Below are 21,076 nucleotides of genomic sequence, written 5' to 3' on the forward strand. Positions count from 1 at the left end.
TTTTTGCTCTAAATTCCGATTATTTTAGTTCCGTGTCAGCTATTTTGGTCAAATTTCGACTGAAATGGGTGTTTTGGTCCGCATTCCATTTCGGACTTTTTTTGTAATTTTCTCGTACTTAGATGACATTTTTGTAAATTTTAAATCCAGATAATATTTAATTAATTCTAGAATAGAAAATTTATTTATATAATTTTAATTTTTTTGTAACTTTAAATATTTCCCCCCATTCTTTCCTTTTTAAATATCATTATTTTTAATTATTTATCTATTATTTTATTTATTTTTTTATTTTTTTTGTGTCTCAACTCAAGTTTGTGATTTTTTTAACATATATTCATTTTATAAATATTCAATTATTTCATATATATACACATATACATGATACACACTTATACATATATATTTATATATGTATTTACTTATATAAAATATACATATGTATTTATTCTATTTGTTGTTAGTTTATATATACATATTAATATTTATATATAATATATAATTAATTCCAAAACAATATATCGAAACAGTACCGGTACGGAAATATTTCATTTTAGTGCTTTAACCGAAATAGTTATTGAAACGGTATTTAAAACTTTGCTCCAAATAGTAAACACACACACACACACACAATCTTTCTAGCTAGGGATGAGCACCGATTGGATTAGAGTTGGAATGGCTAACCTTTGACCTCTGACTCCGATTTTGTCGGAAATTGTATCCAACCTCCAATTCCGATTCCGAGATGCACTACTTTAGCTCTGATTCCGACTTGTCGGGGCGTAGTCGAATTTTGGGCTTTTCTTTTTATCTTTTTTAACTTCATATTTGGCCCACTTTTTTTTTTTTAATAATTAAAAAAAAAATTATGTGAGCTTTCAAATTTTAATGTTTTCAAAAATTATAAAAGAAATTAAAGGAGTATTGGATAGTAACTGAAACCTCAATTTGTCAATCATCTTCACGAAGTAAGCTAGCCATATTGGTGGTTAATTCTACATTAAGATGTTAAAGTATAGAAGGTTAGTATCACAAAATGTCAAAATCAACGATTCAACATATATAACAATTTACAAAAATTTCTAAATACATTATTTGAGTCTAACTTATAGCTCTCCGCATTATTAATGGTATCCGAATAATTTTAACTCAAGCATATAGGAGTGAACTTTAATCAGTTTTGCGCACACACAAGAGCATCTATAGTTCTAGGAGCCAAAAAACTCCTAAACGGACCTAGGACACGGCCTCCAGTGCTAAATGACGACTCAGATGCAATAATGGTGATTGGAATGACTAAGATATCTCTTGCCATTAGAGCAAGAATCAGATATTTGGTGGACTTGACATTCCACTAAATTAAAATGTCGAAATTCCCTAAAAATCTCAACATCTTTCAACAAATACCGCTTTAACTTTGACTTACAATCAATCAAGGATGCTAATTTCCACTTTTTATGATAGTTTTTCAAAAAGTCCAAGGGGATTATCAATTGTATGGGTACCATTACTCCCCATTGATGCACTATCTTCATCGTGAGGAGTTGACTTAGACCAGTGATGCACCCACCACCAAACTTAACATATTGTTCATACAAATATTCTATATCTCTCTTGAAGAGTGCAACAAATTTCTCACCCCTCTCATCACTTAATATTTTGTTGAACCAATATACTTAAATAACTAATTTGTATGGTGATCAAGAATGACAGCAATAAACAACGACTTATTTTATCTTTCCAAGATCCAAACATGAGCAGAAAACGTAAACAGTAAGAAATGAATGCCTGAATTCATAACAGAAAACATAAACAGTAAGGAAATGTTTTTCAATCCTTATATATCTTACATGATGTCAGACAAAAGCTGACTCTCTCTGTGCAATTGGATTAATAGCTCTTCATAAGCCTTCGATGAACTCTGACCCAACTATTTATTCCCTCCATCTGAAGCAAGTTAAAACAAATACCTTTACCAAGTAAAGAAGCTAGAAAGTAATTGTGAACTGATTTGTGTCAGAATTCACATCTGTACTAATGAGATAACAATAAATCTCTGTATTATTGAGCACAACCACCCAGCATGTTGGCACTGTTAATAGAAGCTGTTTTCACACTTACTCTGATCCTAACTTGGGAAAACTTTGGGTTTAACTATGGCTTCTCAAGGCCAGAGAGACGATCAAATTCCGGGAGTTGCGGTGAAAGCTCCACATTTTTTCAAGATAATTCTTGCTGATCCTCTACGACATGGGAAGCTTGTAAGAATATTCATTTCTATTCATCTGATTCAAGAATTTGACACTGCTCTTTTGTGAAAAATAATCAAATAAAGAACTATTTATTTTGGTTTTGCTATAAGATGCTGAACACACAGAGAGCAGAGCGAGTCTAAAGCCAGTAGGTTCTTAAACTTTGAATGTTTAGAAACTGTCATAACAACTAGTACTGGCTGAACTTACTCTAAACTATTTCCAGTGTACTACAAAATAAGCAAGGAAAATCCATTTATTTGCTTCAGTTCAGTTTGTAACTTTAAGATTAGTTAAGTGGGTACTCTTTATAAGAAGGATTAGGAGTGTTATTTTGTTGGCCTCTAAAGAAACAAAGTGTTTTCTATCAAGTGACAGTAAAAGTAAGAAAGTCTCAAGTGTCAACCCAAATTTAAGGGTTTCAAATGCAAGAATTGTGTGTACGTGTTTGATGTGTTCTGCTGTATTTTTTTTTTTTCCTTAGTGTAAACTTAACCATAGATTCTTTACAGATGATTCCGAGAAGGTTTGTAAGGAAACATGGAGAAGGGTTGTCAAACCTAGCATTTCTTAATCTTCCAAATGGTGTAGAATGGAAATTAGAATTGACGAGATGTGATGGTGAAATCTGGTTACAGAAGGGTTGGCAAGAATTCTTGGAGTATTACTCTGTGAAGCCGGGGCACTTTCTAGTTTTCAGATATGAAGGAAATTCTCGCTTTCATGTACTCATATTTGATATGAGTGCAACAGAAATAGATTATCCCACCCACAGCTCCCAAGTTAAGGGGGGAAATTTTGGTGAAAAACTCCAAGTTTCACCAAAGGAAGAATCTGAAAACGATAGTTCTGTGGAGATATTAGATAGCTTTAGAACATACTCCAAAAGGAGGGAGAAGTTGCCATGCGATCCAAGGCCTCAAAAGATGAAGAGAACGAATCCAAGTGCTAAAGCTGAGAAAATCTCCAATCTACCTAAATGGGTTCCTCATTCTACACCAAACCGCACTCAATCTAAAGAGGTAAAGCCTAAGAAGCTAAAAGCAGAAGGAAATCTGCATCCGACGAAGCAAGAGTTTGAAGGTCTGGAATCTTATATATTACAGTTAATTTGATTTCTCTCTTCGGGTTAAAGTTTTTAATTATGTCACCTGATCATTTTATTTTGTCAACAAAAGGTGTTGAAGGCATTTCTACCAAGGAAGTTGGATGTCCAAAATCTGAGGTTCTTACAAGGACTCGACCATTGACTTTGATTGAAAAAGCTAGAGCTCTTAAGAAAGCAAGTGGATTCAAACGAAGAAACCCATATTTTATGGTTGTCATGCAACCATCATATGTGCAATTTGGATGGTGTTTGGTAAGCTTTAAATTTGAAACTCACTTCATCATCACAAGTTCTACCACCTTGAATTTGCAGATGAATTACTATTAAAAGATAGAACAAATTTGTGCAGAGATGCTTTGTTTCTGAACAACACCGCAAATCTTTTCAGTTCTGTACTCACGAGGATTTTATTAACCCTTTAAGTTTTCTTCTTCTTACTCTCAGAATGTACCATTAAAATTTGCAAAGACATATTTGAATATGACGCTTGGTGATGTGGTCCTTCGGGTTTCAGATGGCAGAAACTGGTTTGTTAAGTACAGTGCAGGCAAATTTTTCTGTTGGAAGGAATTCTCACTGGACAATAATCTGAAAGTAGGGGACGTTTGTGCGTTTGAACTGATTAAGGGCATTAAAGTTTCTTTCAAAGTTGTAATTTTCCGCGCACATGAAGGACAATGCCCTCTATCGCCAGGTAAGAAATCCGATTTTATTTTGTTTTATTTTCATTTTTTTAAGATTTAGAGCACGATTATGTCTGGTGAACATCATATATAAAGGGAAACATGAATAAAGGAGAACATCATATAAAGAGCACGATTAAATCATATCTGCTCGTTTAAGTTTTTTCCTGTATGTTGATCTGGGACAGGGGGACTTTATTTTTCTTCTAAAGGAGAAGGTGGAAGCATTCCTAAATCTCCCATGTGCTTTCAATCTCACATTTTTAGGAGTAAAAAACGGACAGCTACTGAAAAAGCTAGGGCTCTTGAGAGAGCTATTGCTTTCAATTCTCAAAATCCATTTTTTATGGTCTCCATGGGCACATTATATGCCAATGGCGCATGCAACTTGGTAAGCATTCCATTCAAAGCATGTTGTAGCATAACAACGTTTGCCAACTTCAATTTGCAGATAACATGCATTAATTACATATTGAATAGATTTCAATTAGTTGAAGATTTTTCTTTCCTAATTGTTTTTTTCCTTTACTCAACTCTTCAGAGAATACCATGCAAGTTTGCAGAGAAATATTTGAGTGATCAGAAGTGTGGCAATGTCATCCTCCTGGTTTCAGGTGGGAAAACTTGGCCAGTCCAATACATTTATAGAGAATTTGGCAGTCGTAGAAACACTGAACTTGCTATCGGTTGGAGAGCATATGCCCGGGATAATAAATTGAAAGAAGGTGATATTTGTGTATTTGAGTTGATGGAGGGCATTGGAGTTACAAATAGCCATCAATCTCTTGGTAAGAGATCTGACTGTACCAGCATCAGTAAACAGAAAATACTCAAGTTAAGCAAGCGAACTATGCCAATTTTGAATGCTATGATCTGTGAGAAAACAGTGTTAGATCTGTGAGAAAACAGTCTTTCATCTTAGAGTGCACAAAAGTGTGGTTTTATCATTAATTGAGTTGGGATTTATGCTGATGGGACTTTTGAACGTCTGTTTTTTGTGCAGACTGTACCAGAAAGAGTTTTCAAGAGTAGTGATGCTTGAGCGGGTTGGGGATAAATCGTGGGTAGTGAAATTCGAGTTACAACCACAAGTTAAGTAGATGTTTTTGTCTTTTTGTATGCTGAAAAGTCCCCATTTTGAGATGCCTCAGTCAAGTTGTTATGTTTAATATAGCAAATAGTGTGTTTGTTATTTTATGGTGTGTAATTCTCGTTTTAGGATACTTCATTTATGTTGAATGCTTTTTGTAGAAAAATTTTCCTGTAACCCGAATTTAAGAGCCATCTTAAGTTCTTGTTTGAAGTTAACCATTTCAAGTGGCAAAATATATAAAGTATGTCGTACAATATTTATTATTGTCTGTATAAATAGTTTGGATAACATTAAATAAATATAAATATTATAGGACTTACCATTTTATTTACTAATATAAAGTTATATTCTTGAAAACTATGGGTTAAGGGTGCCCATATTAACAGAAGCAAAATTTTCAGCTTATATTATATTAAATCATATATTAATTTTAAATCATTTTCGCATATCGCTCGGATTTACGACTAATCTATAATAATATTATTATGGAAATAAAAATATTATTCCCTGCTATATTGGACTCCTCCTAATTAGAGCAAGTCAATTAACACTGCCATTATACATAGAATACAAGGTTTATTTTATTTTCTTTCTTTCAATTACATGCTTGCTTCTTGTATGTCACCACCAATCAGCTTCTTAGATCAATCTGGACGATTATGTGCAAAAACGCCCCGTTTTGACACGCTAGTTTTTCCACTCACTTCAAGTGCTCCTTTTTGCTTTGACTCAGTCCAACAAGTCCAGCCCATCATTGATTAAAGTAAAAATATAAAATAATCTAAAACTTACGTAAAAAATATAAATATATATATTTTTTAAAAGAGATGATATTACAGTGAACCATAAATGGTGCATCCATAAATAGCAACAACGCTTGTTATGTTATCATTGTTATGAATCCGCACGCCAAATCCATGGGACGTGCATAAACTTCTTGTGATCCAGTACACACAAAAGAAAGAGCCCAAGACTACAATGGCGATCTCTCTCCAAACAGTAAACACACACACACACACACTCTCTCTCTGTGTAGCGTTTCCATAAGCTTACTGTTCTCTTCTAGTTGAGAGGTTCGAGGTTTTGTTATTCGTAGATTCATTAAAAATCTGTTTGTTTGTTTTTTTAATTGAAATAAGGCGTTATGATCTTAAAGATGTTAACTTGGGCAAATTCAAGTCTAGTTTGGAATTGTATTGATTAACTCTTTTTTCACACAATTACAGTGACAGAGTGTATGTTCATGGAACCCGACCACTCAAAAGTGCAGGCGCTAGCGCAAAAGCTTCTGTTTCATTTACTCTGACTCGGAGCTGGTGGAAATTCAACCATGACTTCTCAAGGCGGGAGAGAAGAGCACAGTCCAGTGAAATCTCCACATTTCTTCAAGATAATTCCTCCTGATTCTCTGCGAGATGGGAAGCTGGTAAGCATATTCATTTATCTCTCTCTTATTTGAGAATTTAACACCACTACTTTTCTCCCTTTTGCATTACTAATTGCAAAACTAATCAGATAAAACACAATTTATTTGAATCCTACTGAATGGTAGTTTGCTTTAAGTAATTGGCTTTTCCGGGACTTTATTTTTGCTCGTTTTAAAATTTCCGGTCTTATTTGATGCCTTAATGCATGATACTGGCATTATCGAAGACCCAAACCAGAAAAACCAAAATGGGCAAAAGTAGGAAGCCTCAGATTTTCCAACTGAGAACGAAGTACCTGATGTAGTTATCTTGAATGGGCAGGGCTGTCCTGTGCATTGCATTGCGCGGTCTTTCTGGTCATGCCAAAGGTAAACGCTTTCATAGCAGCAAATGATTCAACTTAGACTAATATCTTTAGTCTGGACTACCGGAACAGTAAAACCCCCGGTTTGCTTCAATTTGGTTCGGGACTTTTAAGAGGACTACAGTATCTATACTCCTGACTAAATTTGTTTCGACCAGAATCAATTTTTAATCAGGCGGCCCCTTCATCTAGGTTTCTTTGTTTTTGTAGGCCTCTTAAGAGAATATTTTAAGGGTTGTATTTGAACAATAAGAACAGTGTGTATGTATGTGTGTTTTTTCACTTTTCTAAAATTTCTGGTTTTTATGTAAACTTAACTGTAGATTCTTTACAGAGGATTCCAACAAGGTTTATAAGGAGATATGGAGAAAGCCTGTCAAACCTAGCATTGATTAAGCTTCCAAATGGTGCAGAATGGAAACTAGAGTTGGCAAAATGTGATGGTAAGGTTTGGTTAAAGAAGGGCTGGCGAGAATTCATGGAGTATAGTTCTCTAAAGCAGGGGCACTTGCTGGTTTTCAGATATGAAGGAAAGTCTCACTTTTGTGTTCTCCTGTTTGATGAGAGTGCAACAGAAATAGATTATCCATTTAATAGCTCCCCTGGTGAGGACCTGAAAATTCATGAAAAGTTTCCAGTTTCTAGGATGGAAGAAATGGAGAGTGACATTTCTGTTGAAAGATTGGATGACTTTCCAGCATACCCAAAAACAAGGGAGAAATCACCATTGTCATGTCCTCGTCCTCGCAAGATGATGAGGACAAATTCAAGTGCTCAGATTAGGAGTACTGCCAATCTTTCAAGGTTGGTTCCTCACTCTACAAAAAATAAATTGAAAGAGGCAAACCTCAAGAAATCAAAAGGGCAAGCGAAATTTCATTCCACCATGCAGGAGTTTGAAGGTGTGGGAATCTTTAGGTTTCTGTTTATGTTATTTCTTTGGGTCAAAGTTTCTAATATTGTCTCATTTTTATTTGATTGTAAACAAAAGGTGTTGAAGGTATTTATACTACCAAGAAACCCCCAAAATCTGAGGTGCTTAGAAGGATTCCAAAAATGACTACTGATGAAAAAGCCAAAGATCTTCAGAAAGCAAGAGGCGTTAAACCTGAAAATCCTCATTTCGATGTTGTCATGCAAGCCTCATACGTTCGTTTTGGGCGCGTGGTAAGCTTTTAATTTAAAGCCTACTTGATCATCACGATTTGTAAGAAGTTCAAATTGCAGATGATATACGATAGAAGAGAAAACAACATTTGTGCAGAGATGCTTCTTTCAGAACAGCATTGTATATATTTTCAGTTCTATCTTGACTAAACCTGGAAAGTTTTCTACCTTTTTTGCTTTTTGTTTTTTTGTTTTTTTTCCGCTTTCTTCAGAGTATACCATCAGGATTTGCAAAGAGACATTTAAATAAGAAATGCGATGATATCATCCTTCGGCTTTCAGATGGGAGAAGATGGTCTGTTGGGTTCAATTTCAACAGGCGTGCTGCATGCCAATTTGGAGGTGGTTGGAAGGAATTTGTACAAGACAATAATCTGGTTGTAGGTGACGTTTGTTCATTTGAACTTATTAAGGGCATTAAACTTTCTTTCCAAGTGGTGATTTTCCGTGCCACTGAAGAACATTGCCCAAAATTGCCAGGTGAGGAAGCTACTTTTTCTTTTTTAAATAAATTATCAATCAATTTTTTCTGCAGAGCTTCATATATATTCTTTGTTTGTCCCTGTTTTCCAAATGGAAGAATCTGAGAGTGATAGTTCTCTCGAAATCTTGGATGACTTTCCAGCATACCCAAAAATGAGCGAGAAATCACCGCTATCATGTCCTCAGCCTCACAAGATGAAGAGGATGAATCCAAGTGCTAAGACTGGGAATACTCTGTCAAGGTTGGTCCCTCATTGTACACAAAATCAATGCAAAGAGGCAAAGCTTGAGAAGTTTAAAGGACAAGCGAATTTGCATTCTACCAAGCAAGATTGTGAAGGTGTGAAATTTTGTATGTTTCTGTTTATGTTGTTTGTTTCTTTTGGCTAAAGTTTTTAACGCTATCTCATTATCATTGGCTTTTCGATAAAAGGTGTAGAAGGCATTTCTGCCGCCGATCGATGCCCGGAATCTAAGGTTCCTAGAAGGACTCAAACAATCAATGAAAAATCTAGTGCTCTTCAGAAAGCAAGTGGCTTTAAACCTGAAAATCCTTATTTCTTGGTTGTCATGCTGCCATCATATTTGCGTTGTGCATTAAAATCGGTAAGCTTTTAAGAAATTTTGAATCAAAATAATTAAATCCAAGAGAATTTTACTTATAAAAAAATTCCAAGAGAATCTCAAAATCAAATCAGCAATTGATTATATGTAATTACAAACATAATAGTACTAATTATCTGGATTTGGCAAAGGCAAATTCAAACGGTTGATATGTAAAGGGAGTATCTGTGAGCATGCTACTCAAATGAATCCCCTCTTTATATATTTCTACAGTAGCTTGTGAGAAGTATGGTGCTGTTGTAAGGTTATGCACATTCTCTCTGCTACATTTGAAGCACTGATAGAGAAATATCCTTTTGCTTTCCCTAGGAGACCATGCATTAGACCACAAGCAAGAGACTTGTTACTTGATATAGAAAGTACAGCAATAAAATGTTACCTTGTACAATACATACCAATGCTGTGATGTATAAAAATAGAAAGAGGAAAGGCTAAGCATGATAAGCAAAAACACATCTTCAGCTATATCTATTATGATGCATGTGAAAGTTCAATATATAGATAATTAGTCGAGTGAATGGTACCAACTCAAAACTGGGATTTATATAAAAGAATCTTCATCAGTGATTAGTGGATTTATGCTCAGTAACTTCGAATATCTCTCTTGTGCAGGCCGGACTAAGTAGCTTTCTTAACATTAAAAGTGGACAGATAGTGATGCTTCAGGTTGAGGAAAAATCATGGCCAGTGAAGTTTAATAGCTATCCACATTGGTCATACGCTGTCTTGTCTGCCGGTTGGCGTACCTTTGTGGCAGATAACAGTCTGCAAGTGGGAGATGTTTGTGTCTTTGAGCTGATTAAGAGTGATGATGTTATGCTGAAAGTCTCCATTTTTAGATGCCCCAGTAATCCTTTTGGGGGCTAATATTGATTCGTCTTTAGTTATTTTCAGACCTCTTCTTCTGCCTTTTAGTACAGATAGTTATCTTCTTGTCTGTTCTAAGTTCTTTTCCAAAATGACTTTCCTTGAGGTAGATTGGGTATCTTTTGGACTGTAATTCCATAGTTTTTGGAAGAATTTTGACAGATTTGGAATTGATGATTGCCTTGCGTGACCACTGCAATGCCAGGCTTGTATGCCCTTCTTAGAACACAACATTTAATGTATACTTCTTTTAGAAATCCATAAGAAAGCATAAACATGCAGGGCCTGACCTTTCGGTGCTCAGAAGGTAGGGGAAGATTCATATTCCCTATAGATCAATTATCTTAGGGATTCCTTATCTGTATTGGCTAATCATTCGGAATAGTCACAAGTTATAAAATTTGGTGGACAAGCAGATCAGCGGAGTACCCAACACATCTCTTTTTCTAATCTTCTGATACATACACCAGCACGAAAGTCTCCAAAATAGGCTAACCAAAATTCACCAAACCCAGTTGGATTATAAAGCCAATTGGAAAATGCAGAAAACATCCAATATCTCAGTATTCGTAGCATTATCATTATAACAAACGCAACAATATAACAAACTTTTCACCATTATACAGATAGCAAAGTGAGTACATGAGAGACAATAAAATCACCACATAGGCAAAAACAATATGTTTCACCCTCTAAAGTTTCGTGGGCGTAGGCCTTTGGCCCGTTTAATTTTACAGTTATCTCAATTCTCAATTCATCTATCTTATATCATTTTAACGTCAAAACCTATTTAAATATAAACACTTTTTAATTTTAAGTTTTTAATTTTTCAAATAATTATTATAATTTTTCCAAACTTCTAAATAAAATTAAAAAAAAAATTTCAAATCCTAAAATAAAAATAATATTAAAAAATAATTAAATAATAATGTTTTAATCTTATAATATTTTTATTCAATTTTTCTTTTCTCTAATTTCTCAAAAAACTCTATAAAACATGTTAATTCAAATCATTTCATTATTATTCATAAACTATTTCACTATAATTCATAAAATTTTCATCTCATTTATTCTCATCTATATAACTAAATGAAATTTTAATGTCGAATCATGTAAATCTTTACGCCTCTTTATTTATATTTTCTACATTTTAAAAAGGTGTAAGATTTGTAGACCCTTAGGAATGTACGAAACTGGTACTCATTTTTGTTAGGAATTACATCCCACAATTTCATGGCCATATATATGAGTAATAATAGGTTTATTATCATATTATTATTATTTTTTTATTTTTTTTACTTCATAGTTAATAAAGTGGTTATTATTAAAATTATATATATTTTAAAATTTTTTTAATAATTAAGGATGTTAAAAAAATATTTAAAAAAAATAAAACATAAAAATTTTAAATACACAGTAGAAGGCAGTAAAAGGGTAGTAATTGCATCATTGAACTGAAGTTACCCAAGTGCGGGGGAGAGAGCGCGCGCGAGCGAGGAACGTAAAAAGAAACGTGTGAGGCACTGAGTCCGAGGACAGAGTTTGTACGTAAACTTCCTTTTCAATCCGATTCTGGATGATATCATTGGGTTTCCACGAGTGTACTAGAAAAGACAGAGGAAGAGCCGGAACAACAATGCCGTTGTTTCGAGGACGGAGACAACCCTATTTCCCTGAAGACGGCCCCGAGTTCTTCAAAGTTTTCCTTCCCTTTACCTGCTCTCACGAAATAGTATTCTCTCTCTCTCTCTCTCTCTCTCTCTCTCTCTCTCTCCTTGCCATAAAGCTCACTGCTTCTAGTAGTTGGTGGATATGAGACTTTGTTTTTCAGCTATTCAAGATTTTGGTGTTTGTTTTGAATCAAACGGATAAAGTATCCTTTTCTTTTGCTCTCATTGATTCATAAAATTCTTTTCTGGTCTATTGTTTTACCGTATTCTTAAAATCCTGCTATTCTGTTTTGTTACAAGCGAAATCAAGTAAAACAAAAGGCATAGTTTTAGGTGTCAGGGATTTGAGAATTTCCCATATGTCCAAGATATGAAAAGCTACTTGTTACTTGCTAGAGTGTTGTCTATGATATTGATATTCTTGAAGGTTCGTAACTTTGCGTTTTATTTTGTGACGTTTTACGAAGGGATTTAATTTTTGGCAGCCATACTTTTCATCTCTGTTAAGTTATACCCTTATTTCCACAAACCATTTCCTATTTATAATGTTCTTTTGTACTTCTGTTTTTGTAAATTAAGAAATAAAGAGAACAGTGTGTTACTTCTTGAAGTAATAGAAATAAAGCTGTTCATTGTGAAAAATGTATGAGACAACGTGCTTTTAACATCTTAATGGAGCATTGTGCTCCTTTCCCTCCAATACATATATGTATGTATTGATGTATGCAGTAACAGGTTAAGGATTTTCTGAAGGAAAATACTCTTTTACCAGGGCGTTTGATTTTTGGATTTCTTTCTCAAGTATTGATAAACAACATATTCCATTTATATATATATATATATATATATATGTTTGTATATGTTCTTTCTAGAACCTAAATTTCATTTTTCATGTTTGATATGTATGCTAAAACACCATCTATACTCAAAGGAAAAATGTTGTTAAGTATTATGATAGTAGTGATACAAATATAACTCTTTTTACCACCTTTTTTACAATTTTTTTTTTTTTAAATGGAGAGTATCTTTCGTAAAATAGGCTCTAAAGTTGTTATAAGAGTATTGTTATTTTACAAAATTATCCTCTATTTCAAGCGAAGTTGTAAAAGAGTTTTCAAAAAGGTTCATATTTTTCTTTATATATAAGTAAAATTAAAACTTTATTGATGGTAAAAGGAATAGCCCAAGTACACAAGAAGTATACACAAAATACATCTAATAACCACTAAACACTAGTGATGGATACAAGCAAATTATGAAAGCTGTTCCCATTGCAAACAATGATGGAAGCCCAGGGAAATAAATGTGTTAAAAAAGAATCTTTTCAACTCTTCCAATAAAGTGTTCTATCTTTATCATCATGCAATAGACAATAGATAGGATGGGTATCATCAGTGGTGTTTTTTGAATTTAGATGGACTGTTTAATATCTGATGAAATCTCAATCTATTTGCAGTCTATCCCACCCACATTTATCAAGCACTTCACTGGAAACATACCAAAGAAGGCCATTCTCATTGATCATACCGGAAACTCTTGGCCTGTTGAACTGGACCAAATTGGCAGCCGCTTGTGTTTCAAGTGTGGCTGGCAACAGTTTGCAAGTGATCATTCTCTGGAATTTGGGGACTTTCTTATATTCAAATACAATAGAAGTAATGTGTTTAAAGTCAAGATATTCAATAAAACTGGATGCATGAAATATGAAGCTGAAGCTATGGGTAAGGCTCTTCCATGTCTGACCCCTGAAGAAGATTCTACAGCAGGGCAGACTTGTGGTAGATTGACTCGTGGTGGCAAACGAAAGCTTTTGCAGATAGGTCTCAAGACCAATGAAGAGGCAGGAGGTGAGTTGTACTTAATACTTATTACTCTCAACTAGTTGCTTTCTCCCATTTTTTGTCTTTGAATACAAATTATGTATTTAGAAATTGTATGCTTGCAGTTTCATCAAAAGCTAATCAACATAAATCAAGAAGAATTGCTGGAGCAAATCTTGAACAAAACAAGAGCCCTAAAGTGGCCCGAGTTGTTGCACCAAAGAATCCATATTTTGTTACATCCATTACTAAATTTATGCGATATACCTTGGTGAGTTTTCTGGTATTGTATTTTTCAGTGTTTATATTTATCTTTTTGCAATGTCCATATGGTACATTGGGATTTTGATATATGGAGAGGTAAGGGTTTATAATGCTTTTCAGATGATATATTTTGGGTGCAAGGATCGATGATGGACAACACTGTTCACCTAGGAGATGCATATATACTTTTTCTGAACTATTGAGGTATTTTTATTTGGAAATTGGAGGAAGAGTGAGAAGGTTATTGGGATTTTGCTTGTGGATCGTAAGATTAGATGTGGAGAGTATCGTTTTATTATGTATCCTTTTATTTGAGTCAAAACGGTATCACAATGATATTATTTGATGTTTGTTCACTTTTTGATTACTTGGAAATGTATTGGCTGTCCCTTTCCTAAAAATTGGTGTCTCCCTTTGTATACATAATACCTGAGTCCCACAGTGGGAAATAGCCCACATAGAATGGGTAGGTTGTAAAGGTGACTGAGTCAGTGAGTCCCACATTGGCTATTTACTAGGTAAAACTGGGCTTTATAAGAGATTCCATGGAATTTTTAATTGGACTAGTCTTTTTGAGTTATAGTGCTGATGTGGCTATTGCATTCCCGGGTTGTTTATGGTATCAAAGTCATCTAGAAAGGCCAGCCATGTGAAACTGTAGCACTGCACACGTGGCCGTGTGTGGACATTGGGAAGTTAAAAGGGGGGAGTTTGTAACGCCTTATTCCCACATTGTGAATATATATAACCTACATTAAAGGTAGTCATGGGTGCTAAATCCCGCATTGGCTACTTTCTAGGTGAAATTAGGTTTATAACTAATTTTAGGAAACTTCAAAGTGACTGTCTTTCTGCTGTTAAAGCGCAGATATGGTTAGTGCTTTCCCTGGGTCGTTACAGTATACCCCTAGTGTACTTATGTTGTGCTTCTAGCGCTTTTTGATAAAATGTGATATCTTTACATACCAATAGAGAAAATATAATACTATAAATTTAGGAACATTTGGTGGTGTCATCTTGAATGAGCGAGTAGAAACTGAGCTGGATGTAACATGAATACTCATCATTTGTTATTGTTTCATTAGATTCATCTTTTTTGGAAGGCAAAAACTAGTCATTTTTTAAAATTGTCAGAGAGAACCAAAATTGATTTCTATTCTTGCAATATACTCATATTTGTATCAGAACCTCCAAATTCATAATTATTTTTACTTCATCATTGCCATATATGTTGTGTATCAAATAATTCTCTTGCTATTGTGAGTTAACCAGTTATGTCAGCAGGTCCACATGCTTTCTGTAAATGTTTGGAAGAATAGATTTCTCATGACATTGGTTCTGGCTGCAGTGTGTTCGTAGATCTGTGGTGAATGCGTATAACATCAAGCTGAAGCAAGAAGTGGTAATTCGCGGTCCAAATGAAGAGAAATGCCCTGTGAAAATCGTTAAAAGGTCGAATGGTCGAATCATGATCGCGAATGGGTGGTCTTATTTTGTAGAGAAGAATGCTGTACAACCTAAAGACCAATGTGTGTTTGAGTTTATCCTTGGAAGAGGAAATACATGCAGAGAAATGCGTGTTCAAATTCTTCGTGGAAATGCAAGATTCAAGAAGTTACCTAAGGATTGGTTGTATAGGGAGAAGGCATGATATACAAAAAAATCCACCCCCAACCCCCAAGTGCGGCCCAACTTCATGGTAGAAATGCAAACCCAACAGTGCTTGTTCTCATGGCACGAGACAACTTTTCTCAATTCCGCTTTGCAACACATACCTGGTTAGGTTATAGTGCTTTGTACTATATTTTCCACATAGGAGTAAGTTAGGCACTTCAGTAAACCCTTAATCATTCTTGCTGTGGATTTGAAATTGGCATCTTTTTATTCATATACTTATTTTCATCATGAATGAATTGTGGTTTCTTGTCTCGTCTTGCATTTTGGTAGGTTATAACTATCATTATAAGCATGTTTTGTTGCTCCAAGTGGAATGGATACCTTGGGAATTTCTTCATTTTGTTGACATCGTGAAATTTGTGTTTGGGCCACGAGAATCATTCATGCCATCTTAGGATCGATTGCATTGTGCACAATACATATATTTACAGCTAGCAGTGGAAGTAGGGAGTTCACACACATTGTTGGACTAGACGAAAATGAGAAATATGGTAATAATCTTTGCCTCTGATTTGCCTTGTTTCTTCTTCGTTGACAGTTGACTCTCTCTGGCCACTTATCCAAGCCACCATGAATGGTTCCCTCAAGATTTTGGGTTTGAAGGCGGCATTTCTGCAGAAATTTCTTCTTTTAGCCCACCAACAAATGCTCCAATTTAAGCCCTTTGTGGCCAATTGACAACTTCTTCAACAAGTCTTTCAAATTCATAATATCATTCTCTCAATGTTTCTTACTGCCTGATGCATAGGTAGCTTTGTCAAAATTTGCATATTCTATATAACTAAACTGTACTGCATATGCTCCACTAAAATCCCTTCCTCCCTCTTTCCTTGAGGGTTTTGGTAATGGGAAAAATTATACTGTCATTAACTAGCATCCAATTACTCTCTCTCTCTCTCTCTCTCTCTCTCTCTCTCTCTCTCTCTCTCTCGTTTTTAATTTTAAATTTTTTTAAATTTTATTTATTTATTTATTATTATTTTTTTCTTTGGGGGTAGAAGAAAAAGAACAATTGGATTGGATTGACTTAGCCGATGACATCTTCTCAATTTTTAACTATGATGGATTGGGGTCAGAGGTTCAGTTGAAAAGCCATAGTGTTGGTCGTGGTGACTAACGAAAGCCAATTTTAAAATAGTGAATCTTAAAGTTTTTGCTTAAGCTGGAGTGCGATGAATATGGCAGTCATCTAACTTATTTGTGATAGTTCATGGGGATGATCTCAAAAAGTCACATATTCTCATCTTCCTAAGAATAAAGACAACCATGACAATAACTATATGAAAGTCAAAGATCCCTCTAAATTTACATGTTCACTCAAACCCCTTCTTACTCTGCCATGTGAGCTGCAACAAACCCTAATTGCTGTTGACTCTGACGCTGAGCTCAAGCCTCTTTGCCCTCCTAGCTAGTTTGTATATTTTGTAACCACCAAAAGATTCCAATTGTTAATGAGCAAAAGACCTGCAATGCTCCCCAAGTAGGTCGTAGGTCACCTATTATCAGCCATATGCACCTCCTAGGCGGACACAACTCACCTAAGAAAAACTGGGCGCCATGGCTCACCAGTACGGTTCAGCTCCAGAATTTCAAGTCTACTTGCATCCCTTTACATCTTTGTAAGTGCTGACGTGGCACGAGGAATTTTTTTCTCTCAAGTGTGAGAGGTGATTAGGGTTGCTATATGGTGCAAGCCTCTGGCCCCATGTCTTCGTTGGTAGAATAAGGGGCTAGTATAGTGAAGGTTGATTAGCTAGAGTAGGGGAAGACGACACATCCTTCGCGTCTTGTAGAAGGGGCATGGGTAGTAGGCTATGCGGATGTTGTGCTTTCGAAACCGCAACTTCTCCCAGAAGTTGGTATTCTTGTGTGTGAGCCTCGGTTTCAGGAGGGAGAGATGTTTTTCCTTTTAAAAGCAAAGATTAGACTCTATATGTGGATTCATCAAAAATCGATGGGGCTTGAAATCGATATCGGTGATTGGGCAACCACGAAATTCATGCAATGTTTTGGTTCGCATGTTGAAGGAGGATGATTTCATCAGTGTTATGGCACGAGGAAACTCAGAGATGCTTGGAAGTCATTTTCGGGTTTTCCATGGGACACCATATTATTTGGAGGATGAAGATTCTCCTTGGGCTCCTGTTTGGCTTACATTACCGGGTCTGCCTCCTAACTATTTCCAGGAGTCTATGTTAAGGAGTATTGGAAATGGTTTTGGTCGGTATCTAAAGTGAGATAATGCAACGGCATGTGTGACTCAGCATGAGGCTGCATGTATATGCGTGGAGTTAGATGTCTCGCAACCACTACGTAAATCTTTTTGGTTGGGTCCTCTGGGGTTAGCGTCTAGTCATTACCAGGAGGTTGTTTTTTATTCTACACCTGCCTTCTGTTTTTGTTACTGAAAGCAAGGGCATTTGATAGCTACTTGTAAACGGAGTATGCAATTTGAAGACGATAAAAATGAATTGCAAGTGGGTATGAAGTTGAATGGTAAGACACAATCCAATAAAAATATTTGGAAGGAAGTGGGAAAGAAATCAGCAGTGGATATGGTGAAGGGGGAATCTTCGAAGTCTCGTCGTGATTTTATTTTGGAGGCTATTCAGAAGTGCAAAGAAGTGACTAATGAGACTCCTAAGAAAGTATGGTTTGTGTCACAGGTGGGAGAATTATTTGATTCGTGTATGGGTGAGATCAAGGAAGGTGTACCTCAGGAATCAGATTTTCACGTCCAGAACCAACAAGTGGGGGAGATCCAAAATTCTGGGGAAGATTGGATTGGCATGGATGGGAAGGCTGCCGAGTATTGATTTTCAACGTAATGCCATGGGGGAGGTGCAGGAACCATCAACTGGGGGGTCTGTCATTTCGGATAGGAACTAGTTTGAACATACTGAGGATGTTCTTGAGGAGGATGTTCAAGAATTACGTAAAATTTCTGAATCAAGAAGTTCTTTGAAATTGGTGGATGAAGCCTTAGAATTTGAGTTAGGAGGCTTGGGCAAGAGGGCCTTGTTTGTGGATGAGGATTTGTGTAGGGCGAATTCTGAAGGGGATTATGAGGAACTTAATGAACTTGCTGCTAAGTGCTTCAATTCGGATCCTGAGATGCATGTACCTTTGAAAAATATGAAAGGTATACAGAGAGAAAAATCTATTGTTGTGTTGAGCGATGTACTCGTTCCAAAAAATTACTCTAACTTTTTAATGCATATTCTTATCTGGAATATTATGGGATTCTTTTGTCGAAACGTAGACTTCGGCATCTCTTGAATAAGTGTCGACCTTCAGTGGTTGCCATTCTAGAATCTTTCTTAAATTCGAATAAATGCAGGCAATGGGTGAGATAGATGAAATTGTTGTGCTATACTAATAATGCTTAAGTAGGGAGAAAATTTTGGCTGTTTTGGGATGATGGCTTGGACTTCAAATTGTTGGCTATGTCGGATCAAGCTATTAGTGGATGGTTTGCGCATGGAAATTGCCGGGTGCTTGCCTCTTTTGTTTATGCCAGTTGTTTTCAGGCTAAACAGTTGGAGCTTTGGGACTTTTTTAGGGCACAAATGTCTGGTGGCCTCCCTTGATTTATTGGGGGAGATTTTAATATCATTCGTAGTGATTCCAAAAAGATTGGTGGTCTTCTACAAGCCTCTCGGGCCAAAATAGAATTTAATGAGTGTATTCATGATTGTGCGTTGGTGGACCTACCTTGTGAAGGAAATCGTTTGTCATGGTATAATGGAATGTTAGGTGGCTGTCGAATCTGGGCACAGTTGGATAGAGTGCTCGTTAATATGTCTTTTTTAAACTCCTTTAAGGATATTACGGTTAAGTACTTACTGCGAACCACATCGAATCATGCCCCATGGTTGTTCAATTATTGCGAGATCGGGTGTCTATCCTTCAGCCATTCAGATTTCTTTAGATGTGGGGCTCTCATGAGGGTTTTATTCCTCTAGTTCAAGGTATGGATTACACGTGTGGATGGATGTGTAATGGTTCAGATTAGCTAAAAATTAAAGCTCCTTAAAAGTGCTTTGCGAGTTTGGAATAAAGAAGTATTTGGTCGTATAGGGGGGGAGTTAAAAAATTTGGAAGATCGAATTATTGGGTTGGAACTTGAGCTATCTAGTGAGTACTCGACGCAAGTTGAAGCATAGTTGTTGAATTGTAAGCAGAAACATTTGAAGTGGGTCCATTGTGAAGAGATGTTGGCCTGTCAAAAGTCTCGGATAAAATGGCTGGAGGAGGGTGATTCGAATACCAGTTTCTTTCATGCATCCATGAGAATGAAGCAAAAAAATAAAAGGATTGACCGATCACTTCTTGAGGATGGGCGTACGTTGACTACGTGGGAAGAGATTATGGACGGGGCGGTATCCTATTTTCAGGAAATTCTTTCAACGTGTTGACACGCTGCAGGAGGATTTCGAGTTGTTAACACCAGTGGTCTCTATGGGGGACAATGAAAGTTTGTGTACTGCTCCCTCTATGGAGGAGGTAAAGAATTCTCTGTGGTCTATTCTTGCAGATAGTAATCCTGGTCCAAATAGGTTCTCTACGAGTTTTTCATCCTGTCCTGTGATATTGTTAAAGATGATCTTTTAGAAATAGCTAAAGAATTTTTTTAGGGGAAGCCACTGACTACATTTTTTAGGACTACAAATTTGGTATTAATTCCAAAGTTAGACGAGCCTTTGGGTTTTGGTCAATTTCACCCGATAAGTCTTTGTTTAGTGGTGTATAAAATTATGTCAAAATTGATGGTTTTTCATTTGGCGCTGATATTGGAAAAACCATTTCTCTTGAGCAGGCTGCATTCATTTGGGGTTGTAGTATTTTTGAGAATATGTCTCTAGCTCAGGAATTGGTACAAAGCATGGACAAAAAGGTGAGAGGTGGGAATGCAATGTTGAAACTTGATATGGCTAAAGCCTATGATCGGATGAATTTGAGTTTTTTGTTAGAGATGCTACGGCGATTGGGCTTTTCGGATCATTGGAGGAATATTATCTTTAATGCTATTTCTTCTCCTTTTTACTTAATAATATTGAATGGGAATATTAAAGGTTTTTTTCAAGCTTCGCGAGGGTTACGGCAGGGTGACCCTGTCTACCCCTATTTATTTATTTTGTCTGAGGAGATTCTCCCTCGAATGCTAAAGCGGGAGTTCAATTTGGGGTGAATTAAGCCTTTTCACCTGGGTGGAGGGACTCTTATTACTCATTTTCTTTACGTCGATGATATCCTGATTTTTGCCAATGGTGGAAAGACATTTATTCGGAATCTTATGGCGGTATTGAGAAGGTATGAAGCATCGTCTGGACAGAAAATTAATCCCGATAAGTCTTCTATATTTTTCTTATCTTCTATGTCAATTGATCGTAAGAATGGGTTGAAAACAATTTCGGGTTTTGAGGAAGGCCAATGGCCATGCATGTATTTGGGCATCCCTCTTTTTGTGGGACCATTGAAAATTCGTATGTTTGAGCCCCTATTAGCTAAAGTTCAAAAGAAGCTTGCTGGATGAAAGAGTAAGATACTATCTTTTGGGGGGGAAATTGTTTTATT

At 35.9% G+C, this 21,076-nt stretch overlaps 3 protein-coding genes across 12 annotated transcripts; all 3 read left to right on the top strand.

The window, feature by feature from the left end:
* Positions 1-1,947: 1,947 nt before the first annotated feature.
* LOC122306459 (B3 domain-containing transcription factor VRN1-like) lies at positions 1,948-5,392 on the top strand. 2 transcript variants are annotated; one of them, XM_043118890.1, is made up of 7 exons: positions 1,948-2,261; positions 2,765-3,335; positions 3,431-3,612; positions 3,805-4,054; positions 4,232-4,434; positions 4,585-4,877; positions 5,047-5,392. In XM_043118890.1, exons 1-7 carry the CDS (start codon positions 2,157-2,159, stop codon positions 5,141-5,143), a joined length of 1,701 nt encoding a protein of 566 aa, XP_042974824.1. In that variant the 5' UTR covers positions 1,948-2,156; the 3' UTR covers positions 5,144-5,392. The 2 variants fall into 2 exon arrangements, with proteins under 2 accessions (XP_042974824.1, XP_042974826.1); XM_043118892.1 differs by having other exon boundaries at positions 1,950-2,261; positions 4,585-4,831.
* On the top strand, positions 5,047-10,483 carry LOC122306432 (B3 domain-containing transcription factor VRN1-like). 7 transcript variants are annotated; one of them, XM_043118868.1, is made up of 8 exons: positions 5,047-5,134; positions 6,363-6,562; positions 7,262-7,829; positions 7,919-8,094; positions 8,307-8,574; positions 8,675-8,917; positions 9,011-9,183; positions 9,814-10,483. In XM_043118868.1, exons 2-8 carry the CDS (start codon positions 6,467-6,469, stop codon positions 10,066-10,068), a joined length of 1,779 nt encoding a protein of 592 aa, XP_042974802.1. In that variant the 5' UTR covers positions 5,047-5,134; positions 6,363-6,466; the 3' UTR covers positions 10,069-10,483. The 7 variants fall into 7 exon arrangements, with proteins under 7 accessions (XP_042974802.1, XP_042974796.1, XP_042974807.1 ...); XM_043118862.1 differs by lacking the exon at positions 5,047-5,134 and adding an exon at positions 5,538-6,209; XM_043118873.1 differs by lacking the exon at positions 5,047-5,134 and adding an exon at positions 5,538-6,209 and having other exon boundaries at positions 9,017-9,183.
* A 1,048-nt stretch (positions 10,484-11,531) lies between these two features.
* LOC122306474 (putative B3 domain-containing protein At5g66980) lies at positions 11,532-16,380 on the top strand. 3 transcript variants are annotated; one of them, XR_006241467.1, is made up of 5 exons: positions 11,532-11,800; positions 13,195-13,585; positions 13,684-13,829; positions 15,171-15,600; positions 16,038-16,380. XR_006241467.1 is itself a non-coding variant. In XM_043118912.1 (5 exons), exons 1-4 carry the CDS (start codon positions 11,645-11,647, stop codon positions 15,471-15,473), a joined length of 996 nt encoding a protein of 331 aa, XP_042974846.1. In that variant the 5' UTR covers positions 11,532-11,644; the 3' UTR covers positions 15,474-15,521; positions 16,038-16,380. The 3 variants fall into 3 exon arrangements, 2 of the variants coding, with proteins under 2 accessions (XP_042974846.1, XP_042974841.1); XM_043118912.1 differs by having other exon boundaries at positions 15,171-15,521; XM_043118907.1 differs by lacking the exon at positions 16,038-16,380 and having other exon boundaries at positions 15,171-15,807.
* Positions 16,381-21,076: the final 4,696 nt, after the last annotated feature.

The sequence above is a fragment of the Carya illinoinensis genome, chromosome 1 (genome assembly GCF_018687715.1).
Source record: "Carya illinoinensis cultivar Pawnee chromosome 1, C.illinoinensisPawnee_v1, whole genome shotgun sequence".
Lineage (NCBI taxonomy): Eukaryota > Viridiplantae > Streptophyta > Magnoliopsida > Fagales > Juglandaceae > Carya > Carya illinoinensis.

Bases quoted from the DNA above. Each gene is read 5' to 3' on its own strand.
- LOC122306459 (XM_043118890.1), top strand. From the start codon at position 2,157: ATGGCTTCTCAAGGCCAGAGAGACGATCAAATTCCGGGAGTTGCGGTG. The intron at 3,613-3,804 runs GTAAGCTTTAAA...TCTTACTCTCAG, and splicing joins TGCAATTTGGATGGTGTTTG to AATGTACCATTAAAATTTGC. The intron at 4,055-4,231 runs GTAAGAAATCCG...GATCTGGGACAG, and splicing joins ACAATGCCCTCTATCGCCAG to GGGGACTTTATTTTTCTTCT.
- LOC122306432 (XM_043118868.1), top strand. From the start codon at position 6,467: ATGACTTCTCAAGGCGGGAGAGAAGAGCACAGTCCAGTGAAATCTCCA. The intron at 6,563-7,261 runs GTAAGCATATTC...GATTCTTTACAG, and splicing joins CTCTGCGAGATGGGAAGCTG to AGGATTCCAACAAGGTTTAT. The intron at 8,575-8,674 runs GTGAGGAAGCTA...TCCAAATGGAAG, and splicing joins ACATTGCCCAAAATTGCCAG to AATCTGAGAGTGATAGTTCT.
- LOC122306474 (XM_043118912.1), top strand. From the start codon at position 11,645: ATGATATCATTGGGTTTCCACGAGTGTACTAGAAAAGACAGAGGAAGA. The intron at 13,586-13,683 runs GTGAGTTGTACT...GTATGCTTGCAG, and splicing joins GACCAATGAAGAGGCAGGAG to TTTCATCAAAAGCTAATCAA. The intron at 13,830-15,170 runs GTGAGTTTTCTG...TTCTGGCTGCAG, and splicing joins AATTTATGCGATATACCTTG to TGTGTTCGTAGATCTGTGGT.